We start from the raw sequence: 25,753 nt of genomic DNA on the forward strand, positions 1-25,753 counted from the left end.
AGGGGCGGGCAGGCGGCTGGACCCCTGCAGCGGGGCTGGGGCGTCGGTGAGGCGTCCGTCTGCGGCGTAAGTGGGTGTGTGTGCATGCGTACCTGTCGGCAGGCGAGCGTGGGTATGGATGGCCAGGAGCGGAGCTTCCAGGATCCGTCCTGCCAAGCGTCCTCTCAGAACTTGCCTTGCTTTAGCTTGTCAATGTGGTAAGTGAGCTTCAGGGCTGGCCCCAGCTTCAGCCCCATGTACTTCATCATCATGTCACTCCGCAGCAAGAGCAGGGCTTTCCCATCGATCTCCTGCAAGGAGGGGAAACAACAGCACTTGTGACTACAGCTGTAAGCCCTAACCCTGCCCGCTGAGCCAGGCCGTGCCCAAAATGACGGCGGCTGAAGCAGCACGGCTGGGTGCGAGAGCACCGCTCAACAGCAGAGGTGGGTTGCGCGCAACTGCAGCATCCCAGCGCGGGCATCACTGCATCCCGCCCTGCCTGCAGCTCGGGGGTTCGGCCCTGGACCCCCCACGTGGTGGTGGGAAATCTGCTGGGTGATAAACACCCAGGAGCCATGTCCAGCTGGTCAGCAAATCCTAAAGGGAGGTGGGGAGGACGGAAAAGAGGGGGGTTTCCCTGATAGGGGAACGATGGAGGCAGCGGCGGTGCAGGGGAGCAGTCTCTCACTCAAGGGCATCGTCATCCCGCTGCAGGAGAAATCTCCTGGTAGAGGATGCGCTGGCCCTGACAGCAGTCCTGCCGTGACACACGCAGCCCTGAAGTCAAGGTTGAAGAATGAGGCAAGAGACCAAACCCTGCAAGCCCAAAGAGACTGCCACTGCGTGCAAAGCAAATTTCTGGAGTTTCTAAGCAAAGTCCCAGCAGCTGGCAGAGCAACTGGAGCATCTCATCTCCAGCAGGGCTGATTTCAACATCACAGCTTTCAAAAGTATCTGACGCTTACAGCTGAGCCAGATGTGTCCCTCACTGAGGCTGAGGAGGGGAGGGATCACAAAGCTCCAAATAACCAGAGAACTTTGCACTTAGCATCTGCGAGTGGAAGTTTTCCAGTCCCTTGCAGCACTCCTTTCCTTGACCTGGTCCAGGCTTGGCCCAGCGCTTTGCAGTGGACAGGTTTCCATGAAGAAAACGTTAATGGACTTAGAAATGAAAAATAGAAATCACAACCTCGAACAATAGAAAATCCTGTCCTATGTCGACACTCAGTTAGGTCTCACACTTGGTAAGATCTCCAGTGCTCAGAGCTGAGCACTGTCTTGCATAATTAAAACAAAACATTTTTCAATTACTGGTGGTTCTAAGATTGAACTAATTAAAAAAAAAAAAAAAAGAGAGAGAGAGTGTTGTCTCAGCCCAGCACAGAGCAAGAAGCATCTCATCCGCCTCTCCTGCCTGGGGAAGATGGCTATTTTCTCCTACTGCTCTTCTGACTTCACGAGCACCACCAGATATAACATGGAGTTAATCAAAAGGCAGAGGGAAGATGAACTGTCCGGCAGGAATCAGGACGTGGAGCTGCCAAAATTTTTGTAGCTTTAATTGTACAAACTCCATGCTGTATGTCTGCAGCTATTTTACACTTAAAGACATGCACAAGAACCAGAGCCTTACGAGACTCCTTTTTATAGGAAACAGGGGAGTTTAGCAGCAATGCACTCAATGAATTCCACTTGGAACATGTTTCTTGCCAGAAGAAATCTGCTACAAGGTGAATATTAAGACTCCAGGATGAACAGGGTTTTGTGTTTTCAGCGCTAGGGTTCAAGTCCAGCTAAGAGCTGAGCTCTCCATACGCGCAAAGGCAGCGGTGCTGGGCGCTGTAGCTGGGCTGCGATGTCTTCCCCTCGACGATTTCTGAGTAAGAGGATCCCAAGCCTGGACACGGTATGAGCAGGATTTATGAGGATGTTTTTCTTAGCACAAAACTCCAGCTGGTACAAAGTGCTGCCCTTCTTCTGACTCTCCTAGATTTTCCTTGTGTGATGATCTGCCCCCTCCCGTATATAATATATACATACACACACATATATACACATACACACACACACTTATATATATATACATATATACAGACATACTTACATGTTTCCGGAAGAGGTCAGCATGGGGTCCCAGCTGTGGATCTGCTTCTCGTATGAACTGCATCACCTCCTCCACCGTCCAGGACGAAGGGTCGCGGCTGCTCAGCCGCGAGACGTCTCGGGATCCAAGGTATCTGTCTGAACCTGGGGGGGAAGTGCGAGATGGCAGCCGTTACTCCAAGTATCCCCGCAGCATCGCTCCAGCAGTTATTCACCCTTAATCTACCATTCAGTCTCCTCTCTCAAAGCAACGGCAGAGACAACGTGAAGGGCACGTCCCAACCGTGCCCCAGAGATTCCTGTGGCACAGGTCTAACACCAAAGCCTTATTCTCTCTCCTTAGGCCTCACTTTTCGGGGCAGCTTTCTATACTGAGCCCTTTTCCTCACTCTAAACCCCAATTTCCCCTTGTGCCCCTTCAGCTGAGTTTGCCCCCCGCCATTCCCACTCTTCCTTGCCCATCTACTGACAGTTCCCACCTTTGCAGAAAACAATCCTCCATTCCCACTTCTCTCCCCACGCACCCTTTCTCCCCTTGCTCCCCGGCTCCGAACACCACCTTTAGCAATTTTAACACAGCAAAGCTGTTTTGTGTTTTCATCGGCTGCGTTTTCTGATGGACTGAGCCCGTATGCGAAATTCTGTTGTCTTGAAGCACCGCCCGAGCTAACAAAAGACCTGCTCCCAACATGCCGGCACCGGCACAGCCCGTTGTTCCAGCTCTCTGCCTGCACACACAGAAGTGGGGGGAGGCAGACGGATCAAGGCATCAGCAGCCTGAGCTTTTTAGAGGCTTTTATTGATGCCATGCACTTAAAATTACAACTTTTTTTGCAAACACCTGTATTTGACATGTGCTGATTCACTGCATTGAACAGCTCTCCTGCCCCTATTCCTCCATACAGACAAGTGCCGTTCGCGCATCCGCTCATCCTCCCGGCCACCCGCCCCAGCTCCCAGCCTCATCAGGCAGTTCTCGACTCCCTGGCCATTCCCGATCCATCCTCACGGACTCAGACGCCCATTTATTGCTTTGACGGCCCCATGCCCGTGCTTGCAAATTCAGCTCCTGCTTACTCCTTCCTATCCACTGACCTCCAGGTCCCACCTAGTCACCACGCCGAATGAGTGACCCTGCAAGCACCACCTCTCCGTATTTCCACCCGCCCATCTGCCACGTCTCTAGAGCTACCGTCGAACCTAACAGACTACCTGTTTAACAATGTAGAAGCCAGTCTCTGGTACTTGCTGAAGTTAGAAAGGTGTAACTGGAGTTAGAAAAGCCCTTTATTGCCCAATTTACAATCGGAGGGCTGGCTTCTTAACTCTCTTACCCCCAGAGCTAAGCCTACGCAAGGCAGAGGTACTGCCCTGGGTGAGGCTAGAGGGTTGGTGCAGGTGCCTGTATCCTTGCAGGCGATAGTCTCTGGAGCTCCTGCTGTGGCTGGATGAATTGACAGAGTTCAAGGCAGAGTCCATGGGGTCCAGGCGAGGCTCCAAGGGCCCTGGGAGGCCATCTCCCAGAACAAAGGTTTCACCTGGAACGCACCAAGCTGCAGTCAGTGCACCCGAACACCACGCAGCCCGAAGTTACCGCTCGGCGTCAGAAAGCAGAACCGCAGCAAAGGCAGCGCTCACGCGCGGCTGCGAGAGCAGGGTCGAACCACCGCGTTGGTGGTCTCCTCGAAAGCACAGAAATTCAAACAGGCACTGCTAAAGCACTGCAGCCTTGTGTTTGCCTGGCAAATGCCAGTCCAACCAGTTAGCAGTGATAACGGTTGGCACCCAGACTGGCGCAACAGCTACTCTGTTAATGCCACCACCAGCTCTGGCTTGCGGTCCTGTGTCCTTACTACTTCCAGAGGCCCTTCTGTGCCAGCGGGGCACCGCGGGGGCAGGTGGTGGACGGCTGCCCATTCTGGATGCCAACAGACACAGGACTCACATGACAGCCCTGAGAGGGGAGAGGAGGATCCCTGAGATTCGGCGTCAAGCACCGCACATTACCGGCATTAGCGTGCAAGGTAACGGACCAGGCAGTTGTGATTGTGGGGGATATTTAGTAAGACTCATGCTGTGGCCTGGACGGCAGCACACATGCAGAGCAGGAGGGAGCAGCAGGCTCCTCTGAGCAGCTCAGCTGCACTGTCACGGCCCAGCAATGCTCTCACACCGTGCTGACCCTCTGGCCCCGAAACCAAGGTGCTGGTGACCAGCTGCTCACCCCTCCTGACCTCCTGCTGTGCCCTTTTTCACTGCCTAACCAAGTCGGTGACCAACACCCTTTGCTGGGACACGTGCGGGAGGGACGGGACAGAGGGGTCCCCCCGGGCAGGGGTCCCAGTGCGAGACTGGCTTCCTCACCTTCTCTTCCAGAAACACATTTAATTTTCAGCTGTCAGTGGCAGTGTTAGGATGGAGGGGCTGAGGAAACTATCCAGGGTGATATATGGTATTGGCTGAGCCAGCAAGATCTCCCTTTGCTGTTATACTGTGACAGCTTCATCCTAGGACCACGTGTTTGCAGATTTTACTATGGCACAGTTTACAAGGAAACCCAGCACAACCTAGTCTTCAGGCCAGGTGGACCTGATGCCTCGTGACTCATCCTCAAATACCTGCATTCTTTATTATGAAATACCTGGCAAGTTCATACAGCCAAAGAGGAAAGCAGCTCCTACAACGAGGGGTATTGCCTGCGCACTCTAGGCTGGGCCACTGCATCTGGCTGGGAGCTGGAGCTCCCCTACCAGCGTCTGTAGAGACCCTGAGATCAGCTCACAGTCCTGAGCTGCTGCCACTCAGACACCACGGTAGGTGACGAGGATGAAGAAACCTGAGCAACTGCCCCAGCCAGGCCCTGGGCTTCTTCCCTGGGACTTCCCAGACCACAGGAGCAGCAGATGAGAAACCAGCACAGCGAGGTTATGCTGAACTGGGATGGTGGTGAGGGTGCAGAGTCGATACTGCAGCCCGTGGAGACCCAAGAGCTGTTGAGGTCTTCCCAAACTTTCCTGCTAAGCTGATGCTGCCATGCTCCAGTGAAGGGAGATGCAGCTTGCCAGAATGTGAAGCAGTACGTGAGTTTTGCAGACGTTGGGCCCCACCAAATGGGACAACCTCTCTTGGAGGCACGTTGTTTTATCTGGTTTCTATGAACTACAGGACTACTCTGTGAACTGGGATCGTCTGGTTTCAGTGCTTCTGCTGTCTGTGTTTGAGCAGAGATCTCAGAGGCGAGTTCAGCTGGAGGCAGCCAGCACATACCTTCCCTGGCTTCACCTCATAAGGCTACAAAATGGAAACATCCCTCTTGTCTAGCTGTTTGGCAATTCAGTGAAGCAGATGTGAGGTTATCACCTGCATAACTGCAACCCTCCATCTTGTGGGCTTTGTCACTCTGCACTTGAGGCATTTCTGCCTTTCTTTGCTTTTAGGCCTCTGGGACACTCTCAGAAACCAGCACCACAACCTTAAAATCTCATGTAGAAACAGTGCTGATGTGAAGACTGTTATTCCCCCAGTGCCCTGTGCCGTGTGCTGGCCTGCATGTGAGTAGATGTGTTTTCACCTGCTCTCTATGTATAAAAGGAGGCTTTCTGACTCATGACTATTCCTGAGTAACTTTGGACACCTCCTTCACTCCCACACCACCTTCCCACCATCCCATTTCAGCACAAGACTGGATGCCAACCCAGCACTGAGAGCTGTCTACTCTGACCCAGGGGTGGACAGAGATTCCCTGGCCCAGGCCCAGACAGACCTACACAGTGGATATGACTTACACCAGTGGCACTTTATAGTAGGTTCTTCACAGCAACTACCTTTGGTTTCCTCTCCAACAGGACAGTTCTGCTTAAAACCCAAACCACTTCCCATTAAACATCTGCGCAAAAGGGTTACGTCTGACTCACGGGAAAGTGCAGAGGCATGAGAGGGGTCAGCGGGCACAGCCCTCTGCACTGGTCTGGATGCTCTGTAACAGGAAAGTGGCTGCCGGCATGGGAATGGGTCTGTGCTGCACATCTCCATCCTCCAAGGAAACCCAGCACCCTCTGCGAGGTGATGCGCAGCCTCAGCTTGCCGGGAAGCCCCGGGACACTCGCCCCAGATGTGCTGGGTCAGGCAAATGTGTGTGTCTAACTGCTCGTGAAGACCCCAAATCTCACACAGAGGGGATTTTTGTCAGCAGAAGGAATTTCCGGGCTCAGTTAGCGAAGACTACAGCGTGGGAGGCTGGGAGACCACATGCACAGGTTCACGCTGGTGCAATGCTAAGGATCCAAAACTCACCCTCAGAAAATATTTAACTGAACAATTAGCACACTGTCGTTATTCGGATGTGAATGCACTGTGATGCATTCTTCAAGTATGTGATCATGTTCTCACATGTGCTTATGATCACACATCCGAAGAAGAGGATGAGGCCACGCAACTGGGGAGCACTACTTCGTTTTGCTCAAGAGGTAGAATTGAAGCTGCATGTTCACCCTCAGGTTACCTATCTCCCAACTGGTGAGTGCTCGGTCGTGCTGTAAATATTGCAGCAGAGCTGGAGGCTTCTTGGTAGGGTCAATGCAAGAGAGATTTAGGATTTTCTTAAAAATACAACACACAGAGAACTGCTCAGATGAACGATACCCCCAGAAAGGGGAGAGGGAAACAAGGCAACGGGGGAATAATTACTAGCCCTGTGAATCATCTGTAGCAGAAGACAATATGCTTCTGCAAGTGGCAAGACACAGACTGCGTTCAGGCATATACACTATCCCGAATCCTTTCGCCCATGACAACTAGCTTCGGAGTGAGGAGGAGGTGGTTAATTCTTAGGTAGATTTTCTTACACAAACTGCTAGTTTTAAATAAAGGCTTGCATTTGGAGCACTGTAGGAAAACATGCCACGATTAGTGGTGGAGAGGCAGGGAGCAGATAATTAAAGTTTAATTAAACAAATAGTGCTATAGATTCAAGAGTGTCGCTTTACTGCTAAAACATGGAGTTCAGCCACAAGCATAAATCCGATTTGCACAACTACTAAACACCCGCTGTTTCCAGCAAATGATAGTCTTTGAAAAGCAGGTCCCCACTGTGCTGGAACTGCAGCTTTTTAGTAAAAAGCTACATAAATGCCACTGGATACAAGAGGAAACACAATGTAAGAAGTGAGATCCCCCTCCTCATCTTTCTTACTTCTTGCCAAAGGCATGATGAACAAACACTTCCCACTGCTACTCACTGCCTTCAGTTTGGCAAACTGGAAACTGTTCAGGTACTGCTGTCTGTCATGCTGCTGAAGCCAGAATACGCTCTGCTAGGGGAGTTCATCACTGTGAGAAGATGTACCTCCTTGCTTGAGAAATATTCAATATCTGAGTATTTCAGGCTCATATTCTTAAAATATACCCTCTGAAATGCAAATATTCCTGCTTGCACTTAGATTTCATGGCGGAGGAGGATGAATAGGCTTTTAGCTGTGGGATAAAAATGAATTTCTAGATGGAATTTGGAACTGCACCTCATTTCTCCCTGCCCTGTACACCCCCTGCTTGGATCAAGAACAGAACAAGACCAAGTTGCTGTAGGAAGTTCACACACCAACAGGATCATCACCCTCATGTGAAGGCACGCTTTCTGCCCACTTGTCCTTAGTTCTACAGAAGACGTTGGGATTACTCTGGGCATCCAGGTGGCATGTCCCATTCAAAGGCCAAGAGATAATTGAATAGACTTTGAAGTAGACTAGGAATCAGTCTTGTAGACTACCTAACATGGGTTCCTCCTTGGAATTACCCATTACGGAAGCCTTCTCTCTTCACTGACAATATAGAGAGTGTACGACACTCACCACCTAACCAAGGCACCTTAATCTTTAGAGCACACCATCACGCTTCAAGAACAGGTGAAACACTGCATGTTCCACCTGCCGGTAGAGGAGGAGCTGACAGGCTTTGCTAATGGTTACCTAAGTGCAGCAGTTGATGTATTAGAGGAGAATGTCAAGGAGACCAGCAAGGACGTGTACCTAGAGGTGAGAAACAGACTGGGCCTCAGGGAACAGTTTTTGACTTGTCAATATGCTGGAATAGATGAGACAGTCCCACATGTCACCTTGTTCTTCGCTTCAGCTACGTGACAAACCTACAGTTTTAATCAATGTAGATACTAAGGCCACTAGAAACTGTCCATCATAAGGTGGAAGTTCAGATCAGCTGTGCTTAGATATGGGGTCGGTAATCCTGAAGAGCACAGGGCACAGTGATGGATGGAGACTAAAACTACACCACAGTGCATGGGAGGCTGTGCACTCTCAAATCTGGGACCAACAACACAACCCCAGCAGACCCAGCAGGAACCAGGGAAATGGTGATTCTAAAGGGACAGCAACACAGCACAAAGCCACTGAACTATGAGCCCAGCCAAGAGTCTCCAGCAATTTTTCAGGGACATATTACAAAGAACTGAGACTAACACCTTGGCAGATTTCACCATCAATTAATCAAAAGGCTTCAGTAAGGCTGAATCTCCAGTCTGCATTATGGAGTGTTTGCCGTTCACAACAAAAGGGAAGGTGGAAGTGCATTTATTGAAGATTCCTGCTCAGGCTCAGGTAGTCCTCCAGCTACCTGGACCCCCTGGAAATCTCCCACCTGCACATGCAAGGGACACCTATGGACCACATACCAAAGAGGACATTTCTGCAATTGCTTTTGAGAACGTGGCACAGCACATCTGCACCAGCGTCACCCGACAGACACTGCAGGAAGCAGCAGCACTGCAGAATGTGATTTGATCTGGTTTAGTTGGTGGAGCACATGCTAGTGAGACCCTCCCTGCTATTTAGGGAGGATTGTGAGGAACAAGATGGGATCCTGGGAAAGGGCAGCAGGTTCCTGGCCGTACAGCTGCACATCAGCATCTGTACAATACACTGCAGCAAACCATCATGGAAAAATTTGGGGGAAGATTGACTGAAGCAACTGGGCAGTTTTATGACTGTTAATATCATGCATAGCAATGGAAGCTAAAATATGGGTAATTAAATCCCAGATTATATGGTATTAGATGATGACTATCAGGGTTAGAAGGAATTCTCCCTGCATTCCACATGCCTTACACAACTGCTTGGGGAACCTGTCTTGGCATAGAGCGGTTTCTTCACTTCTCTCTGAAACGCCAAGCACTGACCCATGCCAGAGACAAAGTAAAGCAGACTTCCTAAACCCACGGCTCAATTTGGCACAGCAAATCTAATCCTGCTGTATCCATTACAAGTTGCTATAAACAGCGAGCTTTGGGAAGAGACGCTGTGCTCACCTTCCAAAGGGTGACGGTCATTCTTTGGTAACTTGGGGGAGAGAGGAGCACTGTATGGAGGGGAATCTTGGGAATATCGCTTTGTACCCCGGCCTGGTCCCTGCAGAGTGCCGTCTAACGAACTGCTTCTGTCTAGGAAAAGAGAACAAGCCCTATTTAGGAGTGGAGACTTGCTGGGAAATTCAGTCTTGCCAGAGTCACTTGAGACTCGCATGCATTGCCAGCCTGGTAACAGCCTGTTAAAACTGCAATCCAGCACATCTGTCAGTGCTTAACATTTTATATTTTGCTTTGCAAGTTTTACCAGAGAAAAAAGGGTGGCAAGAAACCTAACAAAGAATCTTAACCACGTTTTGCCATATGTCACCCCAAATATCACCTCTGATTGATTTAATTCCATTTCTCCTTGTTCTACCCCTTGGCTCATCCCGCACAATCCCTGCTCCTCCCCACTCTTCACCTTTCAGATGCACGTAACCCTTAGACAATTTGCAAACAACCCTTGGATGATTTGCAAACACTCTGTGCCATACACAGTGCTCGATCAAACCGTACTCAAATTTTCAATCTTTCCCCAAACGGATCCCTCAAGCACCCCAGCTGTCGCTGCTGCTCTTCTCCAAATGCTTCCCAACGATGGGGTTCTCCGTATTGTACGCGGCAGACAAGACGTCAGGCTGGGCTGCGAGACGTCTCTTTGCAGAGAGGCTAAAGGCTGTACACAAAGTGTCAGTGGGTGGATGAACACAGAGAATGGAAGTGCTAACACGGATGGGAACAGCAGCCAGGCAAGCGATACAGTGGGTGGCAGACCATGCCCCATCTGGACAAGGCATGGTCAATCGAGAAGCAATGAAGAGGTTACCCACCAGCCGCCACCTGCCCACGTGAGCCACCAGCACTCCTGGCTGGCCCCTTCCAGCTGCCCTGAGCCCGGGCGACACGTGTGAGCCTGCAGCGTTCAAGGTGTGCGGGGACAGAGGGGTGAAATGCTCATAGACAAATGCTGGGAGCGGGACAACAGCACGGAGCAGCCCCAACTGCCGGTGCAGGGCAGGAACGGGTGCTGGAGGGGTGACAGAAATACGGCGGGGAGCGACTGGGACCGGACACCAAGGGAGATGCATCACGCCAAACAAAGAAACGAAGGTACAGATGGGTGGGAAGCATCAGACAGTCACAATTCAGTTGACTAAAGAGAAATACAAAGGTAGAGAAAAGTATCTGTTCTATCAAAATCCTTTGGGGAAACGAATGATAAGCTGCTTATACTGAGGCCCTGTGACTCCATACGAGTAAAATCACTGTAACGTTATTAGAAAGACAAATACTGTCCTCAGGACAAGTCCCTGTAAGAAACATTCATTGCCCAGACAGAGATGAGAAACAAATGTTCTTAGTAATGTCTCTGGATATCTCCAAATGTAAAACTGCATGACCTTCTTCACCAAACAGTAACAGAACCACAACAAAAGGTGATGCTTTTTAAAGGTTTTATCAGGTTTTGTTTTGGGTTATTTTTTAAATTGGTTGATTTTAAAAGTAATGCAAACACAGAAGGTCAGGTTGTAGAAGATAACCTAGGGAATCAGAAGTTAGGTCAGTGTAAATTAATGTAAGGATAAACCAAAAGTAGGTCTGTAGTTAGGGTCTCCGATTTTAAAGGACAAATTTTAAGAAAATAAAGAAATGGAGTAATACATAGAGCTGTACTCAGCAGTCACAATGCGGATCATCAGGAAAAAAAGAAAATACCTTCAGTTCAAAAGATGCCATAAACATCATGAACGTGTACCATCGGTGAGGAAATAATCTGGGAGGAAAAGACCCCAAATCTAAGTGGATAAATGTTCACTTTGAGAAGGATGCTGAGAACAAGCGATCATTTACTGGAGATGAAAAGGACTTGCTCAGCATGGAGTCGTATACCTCAGAGGATGGCAAGTACAGGGTCGAAGCGAACTTTTAAACTCATTCTGTCTTTTGACACAGTGCAAAGGAAAAGACAGGACCGCGTTTTCAGCTACAGAAGTAACAAGTGCATGGGAACGGAGCGAGAGGATACTGTGCAGAAAGGTAAAGATTGAGAAAAAAGAAAAAAAGGTTGTCCTTGCCTGCAAAACGGGACAGCTTTGAGGGATATTTCACCTCACCTAACTTGGGAGGTTGGTGGGGAGGAAGAAAAGCACATCTGCCCGTGTCTGGGTTTGTGCTGTTGGCCATCCCAAGGCAGCCTTTACAGTCAGTGAGAGTCTGCTCACCTCATCTCATCAAGTCAAAGTCGAAGTCAAGCATCCTTATTTTAGGATGCTGTAACTTGCACTGACTGCACTGGTACCTCCTCCCCGACGGCAGAGCATGCCTACACAACTAGCTCAAGGTGTCGATGCCTCTGTGACATCCACCTGTGTTCAGTAAAACAAATCCCACCCTTCACTTCCAGTCGCAGCCAGGTTAACACCGGGGCAAGGCTCAAAAGATAAAAGAAACAGGACAGGAACGAAAACATACACCACTGACTAAGAAGTGGAAGTCAAATAACTGAATGTACTCAAACTGGGGACGTGAGGGTGCAGAGGAAGCCAAAACGTAACTTAAGAAAGATATACCTCAGAGGATGGCAAGTACAGGGTCGAAGCGAACTTTTAAACTCATTCTGTCTTTTGACACAGTGCAAAGGAAAAGACAGGACCGCGTTTTCAGCTACAGAAGTAACAAGTGCATGGGAACGGAGCGAGAGGATACTGTGCAGAAAGGTAAAGATTGAGAAAAAAGAAAAAAAGGTTGTCCTTGCCTGCAAAACGGGACAGCTTTGAGGGATATTTCACCTCACCTAACTTGGGAGGTTGGTGGGGAGGAAGAAAAGCACATCTGGCCATCCCAAGGCAGCCTTTACAGTCAGTGAGAGTCTGCTCACCTCATCTCATCAAGTCAAAGTCGAAGTCAAGCATCCTTATTTTAGGATGCTGTAACTTGCACTGACTGCACTGGTACCTCCTCCCCGACGGCAGAGCATGCCTACACAACTAGCTCAAGGTGTCGATGCCTCTGTGACATCCACCTGTGTTCAGTAAAACAAATCCCACCCTTCACTTCCAGTCGCAGCCAGGTTAACACCGGGGCAAGGCTCAAAAGATAAAAGAAACAGGACAGGAACGAAAACATACACCACTGACTAAGAAGTGGAAGTCAAATAACTGAATGTACTCAAACTGGGGACGTGAGGGTGCAGAGGAAGCCAAAACGTAACTTAAGAAAGAAGGTGCACATGGGTCTGCTGCAGCAAATTCTAACAAAACTCAGTGACGCGCTGCTCAGAGTGACTGGAAACATGGTGCTAACATTTAAAAAAGAAGGTGAAAAATTATCTTGGCAACAAAATGCTTACGTCTGACCCCAGCAGTACTGCCAGGCTTGTAAGAGGTTCTGAAGGAAAGGGAAGGGAAGGGAAAATACTGCAATTACACACGGCACATACTGTGGTAGGCGTTCATCAGAGGAGACTAACCCCATAGCTTCCTTATCATGGGAAAATAACTGATCTATCACACAAAGGAAGAGTGGTCAATCTCATTTACCTGGAATTCAGCAAGGCATTTGATATGGAGAACCACCAGCTGAGACAGAGAACATGAGGATTACCAGAAGCCTTGTTATATGCAAAACCATCTGATTTGAGGAGAAAAGCAGTCGGCAGAGCACTGAGTGAGAACATGAGGTTGGAGAGCAATTGCTAATGAATTTTCTTGAGGATCATTCTTGAGCCCAGTGTCATTTAATATTTTTATTAATAACTTTGGCAGAAATTTTAGAGATTCACCAATGAAATCTGCTGATGTCTTGCCATGTCAGGCCAGATAAAGTAACATTTGAAATTATGCAGAAAAAACATATATAGAACAGAGTACCAGAAAGGAGGTAAATCCAGCAGCAAAATGCAGATGTGCACTTGAAGCATTGTACCATGAGGTGGGAATTTGACAATAACAGATGAGAAGAACAGGGTATGTGACCAGGACAGGTTGATCATCACCTGCTACAAGGATACAGTGACGAAAAGCGGCTTCCAGAGACATTTCTTGTGAACACGGTGGTGCCAGTGCCGTGGGACCACAGGTCCCCATGAGCTCTTCCTCAGAGTGCTGGGTGGCACTTTGGTCACCTCATGAAGTTTAATTCAAACCCACACTAGATGAGGAGAGCAGAGAGCCTTTCTTACCAGAGCAGCCAAAGGACGAGCTCCCCTGAGGGATACGACTGCTCTCTAACTACTTCTAGAAGAAGGAGAACTAAGTTAAGCTAAAAGACAATGTTAAGACAAGGAGACACGGATACCAAGTCACCCAAGAATAAATTTGGGCTAGAAACTACAACATAGTTTCTAAAAATTCAGCGAAAAACCTTGGAGCAGCCTCCAGTGGAAAAACAAAATCCCCAACTCCAGAGATAATTAAAGCAACACTGTATGCTGTGGTGCCTGTAATAACAGGACCCAAGGCTCGATGGTCCAGAAGGCCCGTCCAGTCCTGTGTTTTCAGATGGCTCCAGATCAGACATTTCACAACATTTGACAGCCCATCCCTGTTCCTATTAACAGCAATCAACTTCCCGTTTTCTTGCAAATCTGCTGCTTCCTGGTGTTCAACTTGATCTATTTCCCCTTATTTCCATGATTATGCCTTACTTAGCAAGACAGAATGGCAGGATGCAGCTGACCTAAGGGCTGCTGCAGACCTTCCTTCTTCTGCCCCAGCACACGCATGAATTCTCCACAGCATCCACAGTGCTGCTCCTGTAAAGGGAGTTTGTTCTGGGAATTGAGACCAACTCCTAGTCCTAACCAGTGATCGTTTTTGAGAAGAACCAGCCCCATTCAGGCACACAAGCACCTGTGCTGTAGAGGAAACAAAGCAGGACACAGAGCTGAAGGTGAGACCACGGCAGCCTTCTCACTTGGTGTGATTTAAGCTGACGTACAACCGCATCCTCATTCTTCCATGACCAGCCCTAACCTCTCAAAATCGCCGGTACTGTTTCTTTGCCCTCATCAGAAGCCACTGTAATGTGTAGATAACAATGTTTATCATCTGCTTTCAGGTGCTTGAGAAAAATGTTAGATGACCAGCAATCCCCGAGACATCAGTATGAACTACAGGACTAGGTGTTATCACTTCTCTTCACTGTGGTTAATCTTTCTTTAATCCCTGCAAACACTCTAACGAAGAGTTCAGGATGGGCAGGTCTCAGCATGGTGTCATATCTGGTGCTCTGCCTGAGTTTCCCCGAATTCTGACTTTGCTCTTTATACTTTTCCACCCTGCCAGGCAGCCCAGCTCTTAGCACAGACACCACTGACATGTCATGGTGGCTAGGAACCATGTCTGTGAGCTACAGAACCCTCTCCATCCAAGCCTGCTACCATGCCCAGACCCTGGGTCCTCTTCCTCCCATTCTGGTTTTGCTCTATTGCATGACGACAGGGTACTTCCACACTGAAACATAGAGATTTCTTCTAATTGGGGGTTCCCTAGAGGGGTAACCTCTAGTCCCAGTAACTAGACGTGCTGTTCCTGTACCTGCCACAGCAGCCAACCCACTTCCACAGCTCCTCCTCTTACAGCACAGCACAGCTCCTTGCTCCTGGCATTGCTGGCTCCAGTATGGCTCTGCACTGTCTCAGCCTGCAGGCAGCTGATCAGCCATGGAGGAAGCAGAGGACAGTCACTCTGAGATCCTCATGCTCTTTACACTGTTGCTAATCCCTTCCCCTGAGCATGGGTGCTTTGTGAGATGCAACGAAGCACTGTGGCATTAGGCTGTTGCCCCTAAGCTTCATGCTTAGCAACTTTTCCTTAAACAGTTCTTACTAAGTGCTTATCCTCTTACATTAGAAATTCTTGCTTTTCTTGTCAGAGCCATAATTACCCAAATGATTAACTTTGGAAAGACCTCAGACCCTATTTGCTGACTCGGGGGGCAGAAAGGTAGTGGAGGAAGCAAGACAGGAGAGCAGATCAGCACAAGACACTTGTCAACTACCTAAAGAGGGTGCAGCTAGCTTTTATCCTCTCCACGACTGGCATTCCTACAGCAGTCGTTCCCCCACAGCCAGCCCGGGGAGGCAGCTATCACCCCAGGGGTTGTTGCAACTACCAGCACTGCAGGGAAAACTGGTTGTCTTGTTTTCCACTGCTTTTGCTTAAGAGCAATTTTGCGGCCTGATGATTTGCATCGTGGCATGAACTGTCTTGCCTGGGGAGTTGCTTCAACGCAGTGGAGTGCTAGCCATGCCAAGAAAAACAAAGCCACCTATGCCTCAGATCGCTGCAGCATGCATCATCTCTGAATGGGCTAAGCTTTCACCAAGGGCTGGATGTGCTGGCTGCTGGCAGCAGATTCACAGCCACTGTGGAAACCACTGTGCTAGGTTTTAATTCCATTTCTAATTACAGTTTACCTGCTACATGTTATCACTCTTCTATTTCTCATGCAGAGTCACCTTAATTCCTAACTGGATGAAGTCACTATAATCAGATTACAGGAAGCGGGAAGGACTGGGGGACAAGGAGAGGAGGGAAGACGAGACAGCACGGATGAGCAGAAACCTACAGGCAGAGATGGAAATCAGACCGACAGGCAGATAATACAGCAACTTGAACCCTGTGCAAAAAGAGTCCTGCGGGCATGTGCATGACACTAGGTATGATGCAATGAACCCTGCAGAGAGGGCTCTGAAACACACGCCTGCCTCCTGAGATAAAGATAAAATCTGGGTTAAGGCTCGGAGCACCTGGGGTCCCTACAACGCCGCCCCCGCCCCAGCTCCTACCTGGTAGATACCTGTCGTGGTCGTACTCGTGTGAGCGCTGCATGTGGCTGTTCTGAGTGAATGGCTGGTTCCCAAAGAGGTTGTCACTGCGAAGATTGTGGCAGAGCTTCTCCAGGAAGCGGAGGACGTAGGTGATACTGTTTACTGCTGGCAGGTTCAGAGTGTGCTGTTCCCGATCAAACACAGCTGGAGACAGAAACAAACAGAGCCCAACACGTAAACCCCCAGCAAAGGCAGGAGACTACGCCCAGGGCTGCACAGCCAGCTTCTGTATCTCAGCATCGCTGGTCTAGACTAGAGCAAACAAAAGCCACTGCCTTCCACTGGCTGAGCGCTGGCGAGCTCGCTTCCCCGGGACAGGCTAAAACCAGTCTGCTGCACCCAGCATCAGGTACGGGGCTGCAGCGCCTGAGAAGCTGCGTTCGAGGGAATGGAACGGCATTCAAGGAGGGGCCTGCACTCGCAGCATCCAGGTAAACACAGGCTTAAAAGCAAAATTAAAAACTGGGGTATTTCTTGTCTTTCCATCAGGAGTTCTGAAAATCCCACCCGTTTCGCCTCCTCCTGGGGGCTCAGGCAGTGCTGGGGGACGATAGCTGAAGCATACTGCTGCCCAGGCTGATACCAGGGCTGCATGCTGCCTTCTCCAGCAGCTGTGCCTGGAGGCCACGCTAACTGCTCTGCCTCTGAGTCAGCCGCTAGCTGTTGCTTCACTGACACAGATGTTTGGCAAGGAAGAAAAGACAGAAATCTTCTGTCTGCCCCTGGCCCATGACTGCACCAAGCTTCAGGAGAGACATCTTCCAACGAGCGAATTCTTGCAATGACATCTCTGAAGGCAAAGTGCTGCAGGCCAGTTCTCACCTGAGATGACCTCTCCCCCGTGGCCTTGTTTTAAGAAGGAGAAGACTGTTTTCTGATGATAAGCGCAATCAATGCAGGCCTGTACTGCTTGCTGCAGGACAACAGAAGCTCGAGCTGGTCCAAAATGGTCCGGCAGCTGCTGAACTTTCTTCTTGTCTAGGTGGGGCCCAGTGCTGCCGTTCTTGTTCAAGTAAATGCAAACTGCCAAGATGAGAAACGTGTTTGCCATTAACCCACTCAAGAAAGCAAGAAAAAGATGCCTAAAATCCAACCTGAGAGATGCTGAGATTTTAAGACTCTCAAATCACTCACAAAGGGGAATCCACCACTGCCTGTCTGCATCCTAACAGCGGAGCCACTTATAGAGGGCAATCACCTCCAAAATCTTCCTGCCTCACGCTCACCTTCCAAGCTGTTGCTGTTTCTCCTATGCTTTCCCCAGCACTCAGGCTCCCAAAGGCAGGCTGCAAAGTGGTTCCCACGCCAGCCACTAAGGTGTCTGAGATGTTCAAAGGAGATGAAGGAACGCAGCCCCCACTTTTTAGAGAAACTGGGTTCTTTAGGTACCTCTGAAAACTGGCCAGTTATGTTCTGGGAAAACAGAGGGCTCAGCCCATATCCAGTGCTTGACCAAACATATAAAAAGCAGCTTTGCATTAGACTTTCCTGCCCAGATTCATCTTCAGCTACTTCTCACAGCTGTAGCAGAGCATATTGCTCTGCACTGCCGCTCCTACTCCTCTCCTGCTCCCTCTTGTCCCTGTTTGCCTCAATATCCTGGCTGAAGCTGAACAGATCATTGCTGCTGTCATTCAGCAGTTGTTCTGCATCTTGCTGCAGCTTCAGCAGCTGTGCCTGACACGGTTTGGGAGAGCTCGCGCTCTGGACTCACGAGAGGTGCTGCACACCGTACTGCCTCTAGGCACGATGGGCCATGAGAAGTGCCCTTCGAGAGCTGTGGAGTTACTAGTGTGCACGTGGTAACTCAGGGAAAGGGGTCCCTGCACTGACCAGATGGACTTGCAATCTTCCTATGACTTCATTATTTCCAAAACAGACAGAGAGATAAACGAACGGCTGATCTGAACTCGTGTGCCTCTCTTTTCCTCCTGACACACTCTCTATTAGGCCAGCCTTTCTGGGATTGTAACGTTTGCTGGTGTACGGGTTTAGGAAGAATTGGGAGTATCTTGGTGTGTCGCTTTCTGACTGATGCAGCTCCTAACTGTGCAATCTTGTCAAGAATGCGGTTTGAGACCCTTACCTGTGGGAGCCTGCATGGCAGAGCTGGGGATTGTAGCAGCGTCCTGAGGCACAGTGCTTGTGTCTGGTTCTGGGGTACTGGTTGTTGGAGAGGTGGGTGCTGGGTTCAGCAATGTCCTAGGTTTCCTCTGCAGAAAAAGAGGAGATATTTCTCCTTTTATCCCTGCTCTCCTTTACCACTCATGATCACTACACTCTCTCCTTTGCATCCAACAGACAAGGCACTGTGGAACATGACACACTTCTGATGGTGATGACGGGGAGTCTCAAGAACCTAGTAATCAATACGTGTGTATTTTATAAACCACAATCCTGAAAAAATAACAAGCCTGAGATCTGCCACCTCTGCTTGAGTTAGGCTAACTACACATGATGGATGGAAGAGCTTATTCCACCATTTGGCCATCCTGTCATGATCACAGCATCTGCCATGCTACTTCACAGCTAATGCAGCTCCAAAGACACAGTTTCTTGATGGAAATGATCTTTAGGACACAGACATTCTCTACAGCTCTGGGGCTGGACTCTGAGGGATATTCCCAGCCCACATACCCCTTTGGTCTCCTACTTGCTGCAGTCACACAGCCAGAGGCTGAGACAAACGTGCACAAACACACGCATGCACCATCCCATGGCAGAACTTGCAGCACCTGCTTTTCACCCGCCTGCATCAGCATCAGCTTTTACCTTACTGCCAGGCTTGGGGCCTCTCTTTCTGGGGAATTTCAAAGGCTCCACTGACTTGGAGGGTGTAGGCATGGGGTGATGGATTAGCGCTTTGGTCGTTCGACCACGCTTCTTCCCTGTTTTGCGACGCCTTTGCCCTTGTTGATGCCCCAAAACAGTCTTTGTGCTACTGTGCATGCTAGGTTTCTCCGAGTTTACTTCGGAGGCAGGTAAAGGGCTCTTTGGAATCACAACTGAAATAAAAAGAGAAAAAGCAAATATAATTAAATCAGGCGAGAATCAAAACAAGAGCAGCCTCCATCTTTAAACAGTGTGACATGGAAAAACCTGGAGTATTCACAGCCCCCTGAATGGAGGCTACTGCTCTCCATGCCAGAATAAAAACCAAATGCACTGATCCTTGGTTCAGCACTCGAGCTGTGGGACACTGTGGCTTAGCCTGGATGGGCTGAACTCCAGAAGGATCACGCTTTCAGTCATACCTTCCTTCCTGAAAATAACTGGCACCTACACCTCTTCCTTCTGCAAGTGGTGACCTGCCAGTGATCATGTAAAATGCACTGAAAGCATTCCTAGGGGAAGGATCAGTCAAGACCTGCCTGACAGTCACAGAGCCAGTCCTGTGCTGGAAATCCCCTCTCTCAAGGCAGAAGTCAAATTTGCTCTGTCCCTAAATTACCAGTGAGCTGCAGTGGAAGGTACCAGCTCCATCCTCGATGCCTGCAAGGACTATCGCTCCTGGCCCTGGGTAATAGCTCAACTCAGTTGGATCAGCCAACCTGCTCTTCTCATGTACTGCCAGAGGTAACTGAAGTGCCAGCACACAGTCCGTTCCTTCTTATCTTCTCCCACTTTCCATGGCAAAACCAGGTTTCTGGTGTGTTTGCCCACAAATCCCCTGAATTTGGTCATTCATCTTTCCCAAGTCCTGCTAAAGGCTAGAGATGAACTGGCCCAGCTCAGCAGACCAATGTTTCCTTTAGTTTTAAATTTCTGCTAAAAAGAAACAAAACAAAACCCTCCTAGATTTTGAAAAATGCACAGTGACTTTACGATGTCTTGTTTCTTAGACCTGGAAACCTCGCTGTGTATTCAACATGAGGGCTCTGAATTAGAAAAAAAACACCGCTCTTGAAGTGAGCTTTATAGTTAAGAAGAAAATCTTGGCAAAGGAAACAGAGTGCACTAAAAGATTGATACCAGGATGGCACGCAGCCCTAACAGTGGCACAACTGTGGGTATATGAAGAGATTTTTAAGGTTTTTCTAACGAGGGTTTTATGAGCAGTTACTGTGAGCAAGGACTCATTCCCTTGGCACAAAGGCACTGTTTCCCGCCGACAGCTCAGAAGCAGCAAACCGAGACAGGTCCAACTTTTTAAGGGTCTGGAGAAGATCAGTGGGCTGTGAGGTGACAGCAGCAAGCCCCAAGTCAGGAGATACTCCAGGCATAGGGCAGTGAGCCGACAGCTCTGTTAACTACTTCACTGCTAACCAAAGCACAGATCAAGCAAATGGCATGGCTGGTATGGGGAGATCTGTTTAAGGTCCCATCAGTGGCAGCTTATTTTGGCCTTACGTGAAAGAGCCACTGGAGGTGGAGGATCCTGCTTTGGTCTTCTGGTCTGACTTCATTCACCAGCTTCGACTTTGGGGTACTCTGTGCTCTCCACGGGGAGACTAGGCCTGAACCTGGCTGCTAGGTCCAAGAAAACCTGAGCGAATGGTTCATTCAGGCAGCTCAAAACCAGGACTGGTGTTATCTCACGGCAGGACTAGACGACTTCACATGGGCAGACGTGCTGGCCACACATTCCTCCAGGTCCAAGCTGCCATTGGGACTCCCGGCCTCCAGCCACGTGGGCATTTCTGTCTTGTTGGCAGTGCCAAAGACGGCCGTGCAGGGGGCAGGAGGGCAGATGGAGCCGACCCCCAGCTGCCAGCTCAGTGTCACAGTGAGGCCACCTAGCCGGGGCACGTTTAGAATGCAGAGGTCAGCAGCTATCGCAGAGAAGGGCCAGGAACACCAGATGCCACTCCTCCTGCTGCCACTGGCAAATCTCGTGTACACTTCCACTCGCTGCTGTGAGATGATGAACTCTGCTGTCCCTGTCCTACCGCACTGAGCTCCTGGGTGTTTCTATGAGTAACCTGCACAAAAAGTGAAGTGCAGAATGTCCTGAAGTTGTCTTCAGGTGGTTTACACCCACCCTAATCTCACTTTGCACGGGTGCAAATAACACGGTGCATAGTGCATCCAGGAACTGGCCCCATTCTGCTTGTCATGTGGGCAGGGCAAGATTTCTGGTGCCCTCAATTTTTTTTTTAGTTTTAATTTTATTTCCTTGCTTTTGTGCATTAGCGTTCTGTATTAGATGCCGGGGAGAAGTACGCAGTCATTCAGGGATCTATCTAACTTCCCAGGTAATGTCTTTTTTTGTGTCAGGCAGATACAGAGAATCATGGTAGAAATAGGGTTTTACTACTCCTTGTTTGAGATGTTAATATTAACGGCAAGACTACTTTGCTGGCAAGAACAGGAATACGATAGCTCAAGTGCTTCTTACAGTTGATGGCTTTCCAGGACAGTGAGTGTCACCTGCTACAGGTGACATCTGGCACTGAGCTGCGCTAGCAGAGAGGAATGGCACAGATAGGACAGGCACTGATCACTGAATCGCTGTGCCTCCAGCCTTAGGTGTGCACAGCTGATCTCAGTGGAGAAATATTTGTATTAAAGGATTTACTAGAATCCCGCAAGTTGCTAGAACAAGGATAAACACAGGTAAAATGCTCTGTACTTCAAAGAAACTCTTAAACATCAAAGGGATGTATAAAACAATCCGTGGGCATTTCGTTTGCAATCTGCACCAATGCTAAACCAAACTGTGCCGCAACGAGGTTTCTCTAACCTGGAAGAGAAATTGAGGATTCTACAGAGGAGCTGTGAAGCAAACACATGATCTCAGTTCTACTAGTGAAAAACTCAAAGAAATAGTGCATTTGGGAAGTTGGGATGCAGCAGGCAGAGCAGCTGAGCTGCACCCTTGGCTCCCAGGCTGGAACCACAACGCAGAGAAATCCCAGTGCCAGGGAAAAGGAGACTGATGTCAGGTGAACTCCTGGTGCGCAAGCTTTCACTGTATGATTTTATAATAAAAAATGATTTCATCTTTTGGTGCAATAAATGCTAGAAAGATCTGTTGTCCACTTCAGCCATAAAGATATTACAGGTAATGTTAATTTGCCAGGCTTAAAGAATCAGTTTTGGTTTTAGGGCAATAAAAGTCCATAACTCGGTGCGGGCAGACCACACGACAGGAAACCTCATTTCATTCAGCCACGCCAGAGGAGTTTCCACTGCGCCTGCCGCCCCTGGCAGCACATCCCTGCTGTAGCCACGGCCCCTGCAGGGATGGAGGAGCTGCTACAGCTCAGAAGACTGTTCAATGAAACAGGCTAAGTTACATCTAAATGTGCAGCCCACTCAGGGCATAAATACACAGAAAATGACCTAGACTGTTGCTTTGTGCCTAACGGTATTGCTGAATACAATGCTGAGTACGTTGATGAATATGCACTAATGTATTTTCCTGTGGCTGCTTCAATGAGACTGATATAATGCACAGACATTTTTCTGACCTGGAGCGATTTAATGAAATGAGGTCTTACAATCCCACAATCCAACACCGTTCGGCAGACTTGCATGCCTTTTTGTTTGATTTTAACCAGAATTTGAGAAAACACCTGTCCATGCTAATTCATTTCTCTTGCCCTTACCAGATGTGTTAAGCTGCATGCAATCAGTGTGATAAGGAGACACCAACCACTTCAGAGTGGAGCCATCCCACCAGCTGCACCCGCTCAGCAATGGCACAGCCCCAAAAACACAGTTAGGGCTGGCCACGCTGCCGTCTCATCACCGAGGCATTTATAACCACTTCCAGTGACTGGATGCTTCCTAAAGAAGCCTGAAGTTTTTGCCAGGTGCCTGTTACTTTCCTTCAGGATTTCAGCCCCTGATGTTACAAGAACATGGTCAAGAAGCACCAGGATTGCTGCGGCGAGGAGCAGAGCAGAGCACTCAGCCCTGCACACCCCCCCCAACACCCACTGAGCTCCGGCAGCGGTAACGGCTGTGCCCAGCATGAGGGCTTATCTCGCAGCTGCAAACCATTGCCCACATATCCTTTAACTGCCAAAAGCTTCAATTTACTGTGTCTTATTCAGCTGCTGACGGTGCCAGCCCAACAGTGAGCATCTGCCAGGGACATCCCCACCTTCTTCTTCCTTGTACCACTGTCTTCACACCACAGTGAGCCACCAAGAGGAGCCAAGTTTTCAGAAAATCAAGTGGGGCCCTCTTACTTAAAAAATAAAGAGTTTGCTGTCGCTGAGAAGAACAGCGTCTCTTTGCCCCACAGCTTTGGTGCTCACACGAGCTCTGAGCAGCCTAACCCAACTCCAAAGTTGGCCTTGCTTTAGGCAAGGAGTTGGGCCATGCAACCTCCAGAGACCCCTTCTGATCTGAATTATTCTGTGATCTGAACTCGTGGTTAATCATTTCAGCCATTAATGGAACAGAAAACTAATCAACACAAGTTTTCTGCTGGCTGAACTGTCTTGTTCATACAGGCATCCGGGTCAGCATGAGGGCGGACACACGGAGGAATGAGGCAGCTCGTTGTTGGGCCAGCTGCCATCGGATCAGCTTGGCTGCAGTGAGAAACATCACCCTAAAGGTGCAGGATCAAACATTGCTGAACTCAGAGCCAAAGAAAAGATGGGCACCGCTGACTGGACTATTAATCACTGAAGGATTAGTTTAAACAAGAGTCCCGAGCTTCCTGCAGAAACAAAGAGACTTGACAGAGAATTCAAGACTTTAGGCTCTACTTCATAATGCCAAAATATCCCTTGCCAGTTGACACATGGCACCAGCAGCACCTGCAGCGGCCCACCGCGCTGTGACTCAAACTATTATTTACAGCAGACTCTGTAAAGTTGCCGTCCATGCTTTGAGGGTTAGCCAATACTAGAAAGCAGCATTTGTCACTCATCAGCTTATCTCAGGCTTGTCACAGCTTGAAGAATACAAAATTATGTCCTTGGGATAAGAATAAAAAAGCCAACACGTAGGAAAATACGGAAGAGAAGAGTTGAAGATGGAGAACGGTTTCCTACTTTTCTCTCCAATACTCTCTCCCCAGCTACTTAACAGTTTGCATTTACTAACAGCTGCTGGACCACAAAACCCGAAATCGGCATTTTACATGCTAAGGGCTACTGTACTCTCAGATGCAGCCGCAGCTCTCACCCCTTCTCTCTAGAGATATCAGTAATGACCACGGCAGTGTCCCGAAACACAGGGGTGGTTTCTGAGAGGACTGAAAACACCATTCATATCCATTTTAAAGCACCTATGAAGAATGCTCTGTAGGCCACCTGCCCAGTGGTTCTTTGGTGCTCCAGCTGCCCCTTGTCCCATCTTCAGCACTGCACGGTCAGAAGCATGACCCAAGGAGGTGGGTTAGAGACACATTTAAGATAAGCAAATTTGCCAGAGAACAGAAATCCTGTTGAGATCTGGCTGAATCCTTCCCTGGATGCAGCAGTTCAAACCTAGACTTCCTGAAGGCTGGAGCTGGACAGGAACCAGGGCTCAGTGCCTGTCTGAGAGTGAGATGTGAAAGCTTCAAACCTCTGTGATTCTTCCCAAAGCAGAGACCATCATCACTGGCCACCATGAGCATGACCGGGACCTAAATATGGGCTCTGGGAAGGCTCAATATTTGGTACATCCTGAGCTCTCAGCAGGCTGGGCAGACATAACACAGGAGAAAAGGTCAGAGTGGGGGTGGGAGACACGGGCTTCTTGCAAGGACAGGGATTAAGAACAATCCTCCAAATCCTGGAATTTAAAAGTCAGAATGCAATTATTCTAATAATTCATTATGCCCTACAGGGATTCCTGCTCTCCAACCTAAAACGTCTGCTTGAGCTAAGGCTGAGAGATCAGAGGATATATCTAATACAGTAATACAGCAAGAGGATCCAAGCACTGCATGATTCAGCATGTTCGAGATGTTCTCATGTTCAGTTATCTTAACTCCCAAAGATGCATATTCTTTTTACACAAGATTTGTCTAGTTTCAGCTTTCGACTGCTGAAACTTGCTGTTGCCTTTGCTGGAAGCCATGAGGTGCTTTATTCACCAATCCCCTCCCAGACCTCACTGGCCAGTGGTTACACAGCAACACGCACAGAAATGCAAAACCACGGTTCCTAAAACTGTCTCCGTCCTGCTCATCCTGATGATCGGGTTGCATTTTAGTGTCCGTTTTTGGGCAGGACATCCCGAGGCACAAGAGGAAGCGCGGTTACTTAAAACTAAAGCAATGCCTTATGCATTTGTTGAACCCGAGAAAGGCTCTGAACATTCATCATGAGTGTCCCATTTCTTAAAGGCTTAGAAATCTGCACGGTCTGAAGCAGCAATTTTCTTATTTTAATTGTCTGCATGCGCTTGGATGAGCTCTGTGCACTGCAGATGCCACTGTACGTCCCACTGGCACAAGCTGTGGCATTTTAATCGTTGTTTTATTTACAAAAATAAAACAACTAAAAAAAATAATTCTCAGGAGTCACAGTGATACCAGCAACTGCTATTTGCTTTTTGCACAAGTCTTACATTTACAGCTCTCAAGGCGG

The 25,753-nt window shown here is 48.9% G+C and overlaps 1 protein-coding gene across 2 annotated transcripts in view; it reads right to left on the reverse strand.

Annotated features, from left to right (window-relative positions):
- Positions 1-47: 47 nt before the first annotated feature.
- The window catches only part of SCMH1 (sex comb on midleg homolog 1 (Drosophila)), a 56,267-nt gene continuing 30,561 nt past the window's right edge, over positions 48-25,753 (reverse strand). For both annotated transcript variants that reach the window (XM_009322226.1, XM_009322227.1), the window contains 8 exons: positions 19,044-19,276; positions 18,358-18,484; positions 17,094-17,294; positions 16,230-16,415; positions 9,401-9,532; positions 3,420-3,623; positions 2,087-2,229; positions 48-290 (listed from right to left, as the gene is read on the reverse strand). In XM_009322226.1, coding sequence (XP_009320501.1) covers positions 165-290; positions 2,087-2,229; positions 3,420-3,623; positions 9,401-9,532; positions 16,230-16,415; positions 17,094-17,294; positions 18,358-18,484; positions 19,044-19,276 — 1,352 coding nt within the window. In that variant the 3' untranslated portion in view covers positions 48-164. The remainder of the gene's footprint in view (positions 291-2,086; positions 2,230-3,419; positions 3,624-9,400; positions 9,533-16,229; positions 16,416-17,093; positions 17,295-18,357; positions 18,485-19,043; positions 19,277-25,753) is intronic.

The sequence above is a fragment of the Pygoscelis adeliae genome, unplaced genomic scaffold (genome assembly GCF_000699105.1).
Source record: "Pygoscelis adeliae isolate BGI_AS28 unplaced genomic scaffold, ASM69910v1 Scaffold513, whole genome shotgun sequence".
Taxonomy (NCBI): domain Eukaryota; kingdom Metazoa; phylum Chordata; class Aves; order Sphenisciformes; family Spheniscidae; genus Pygoscelis; species Pygoscelis adeliae.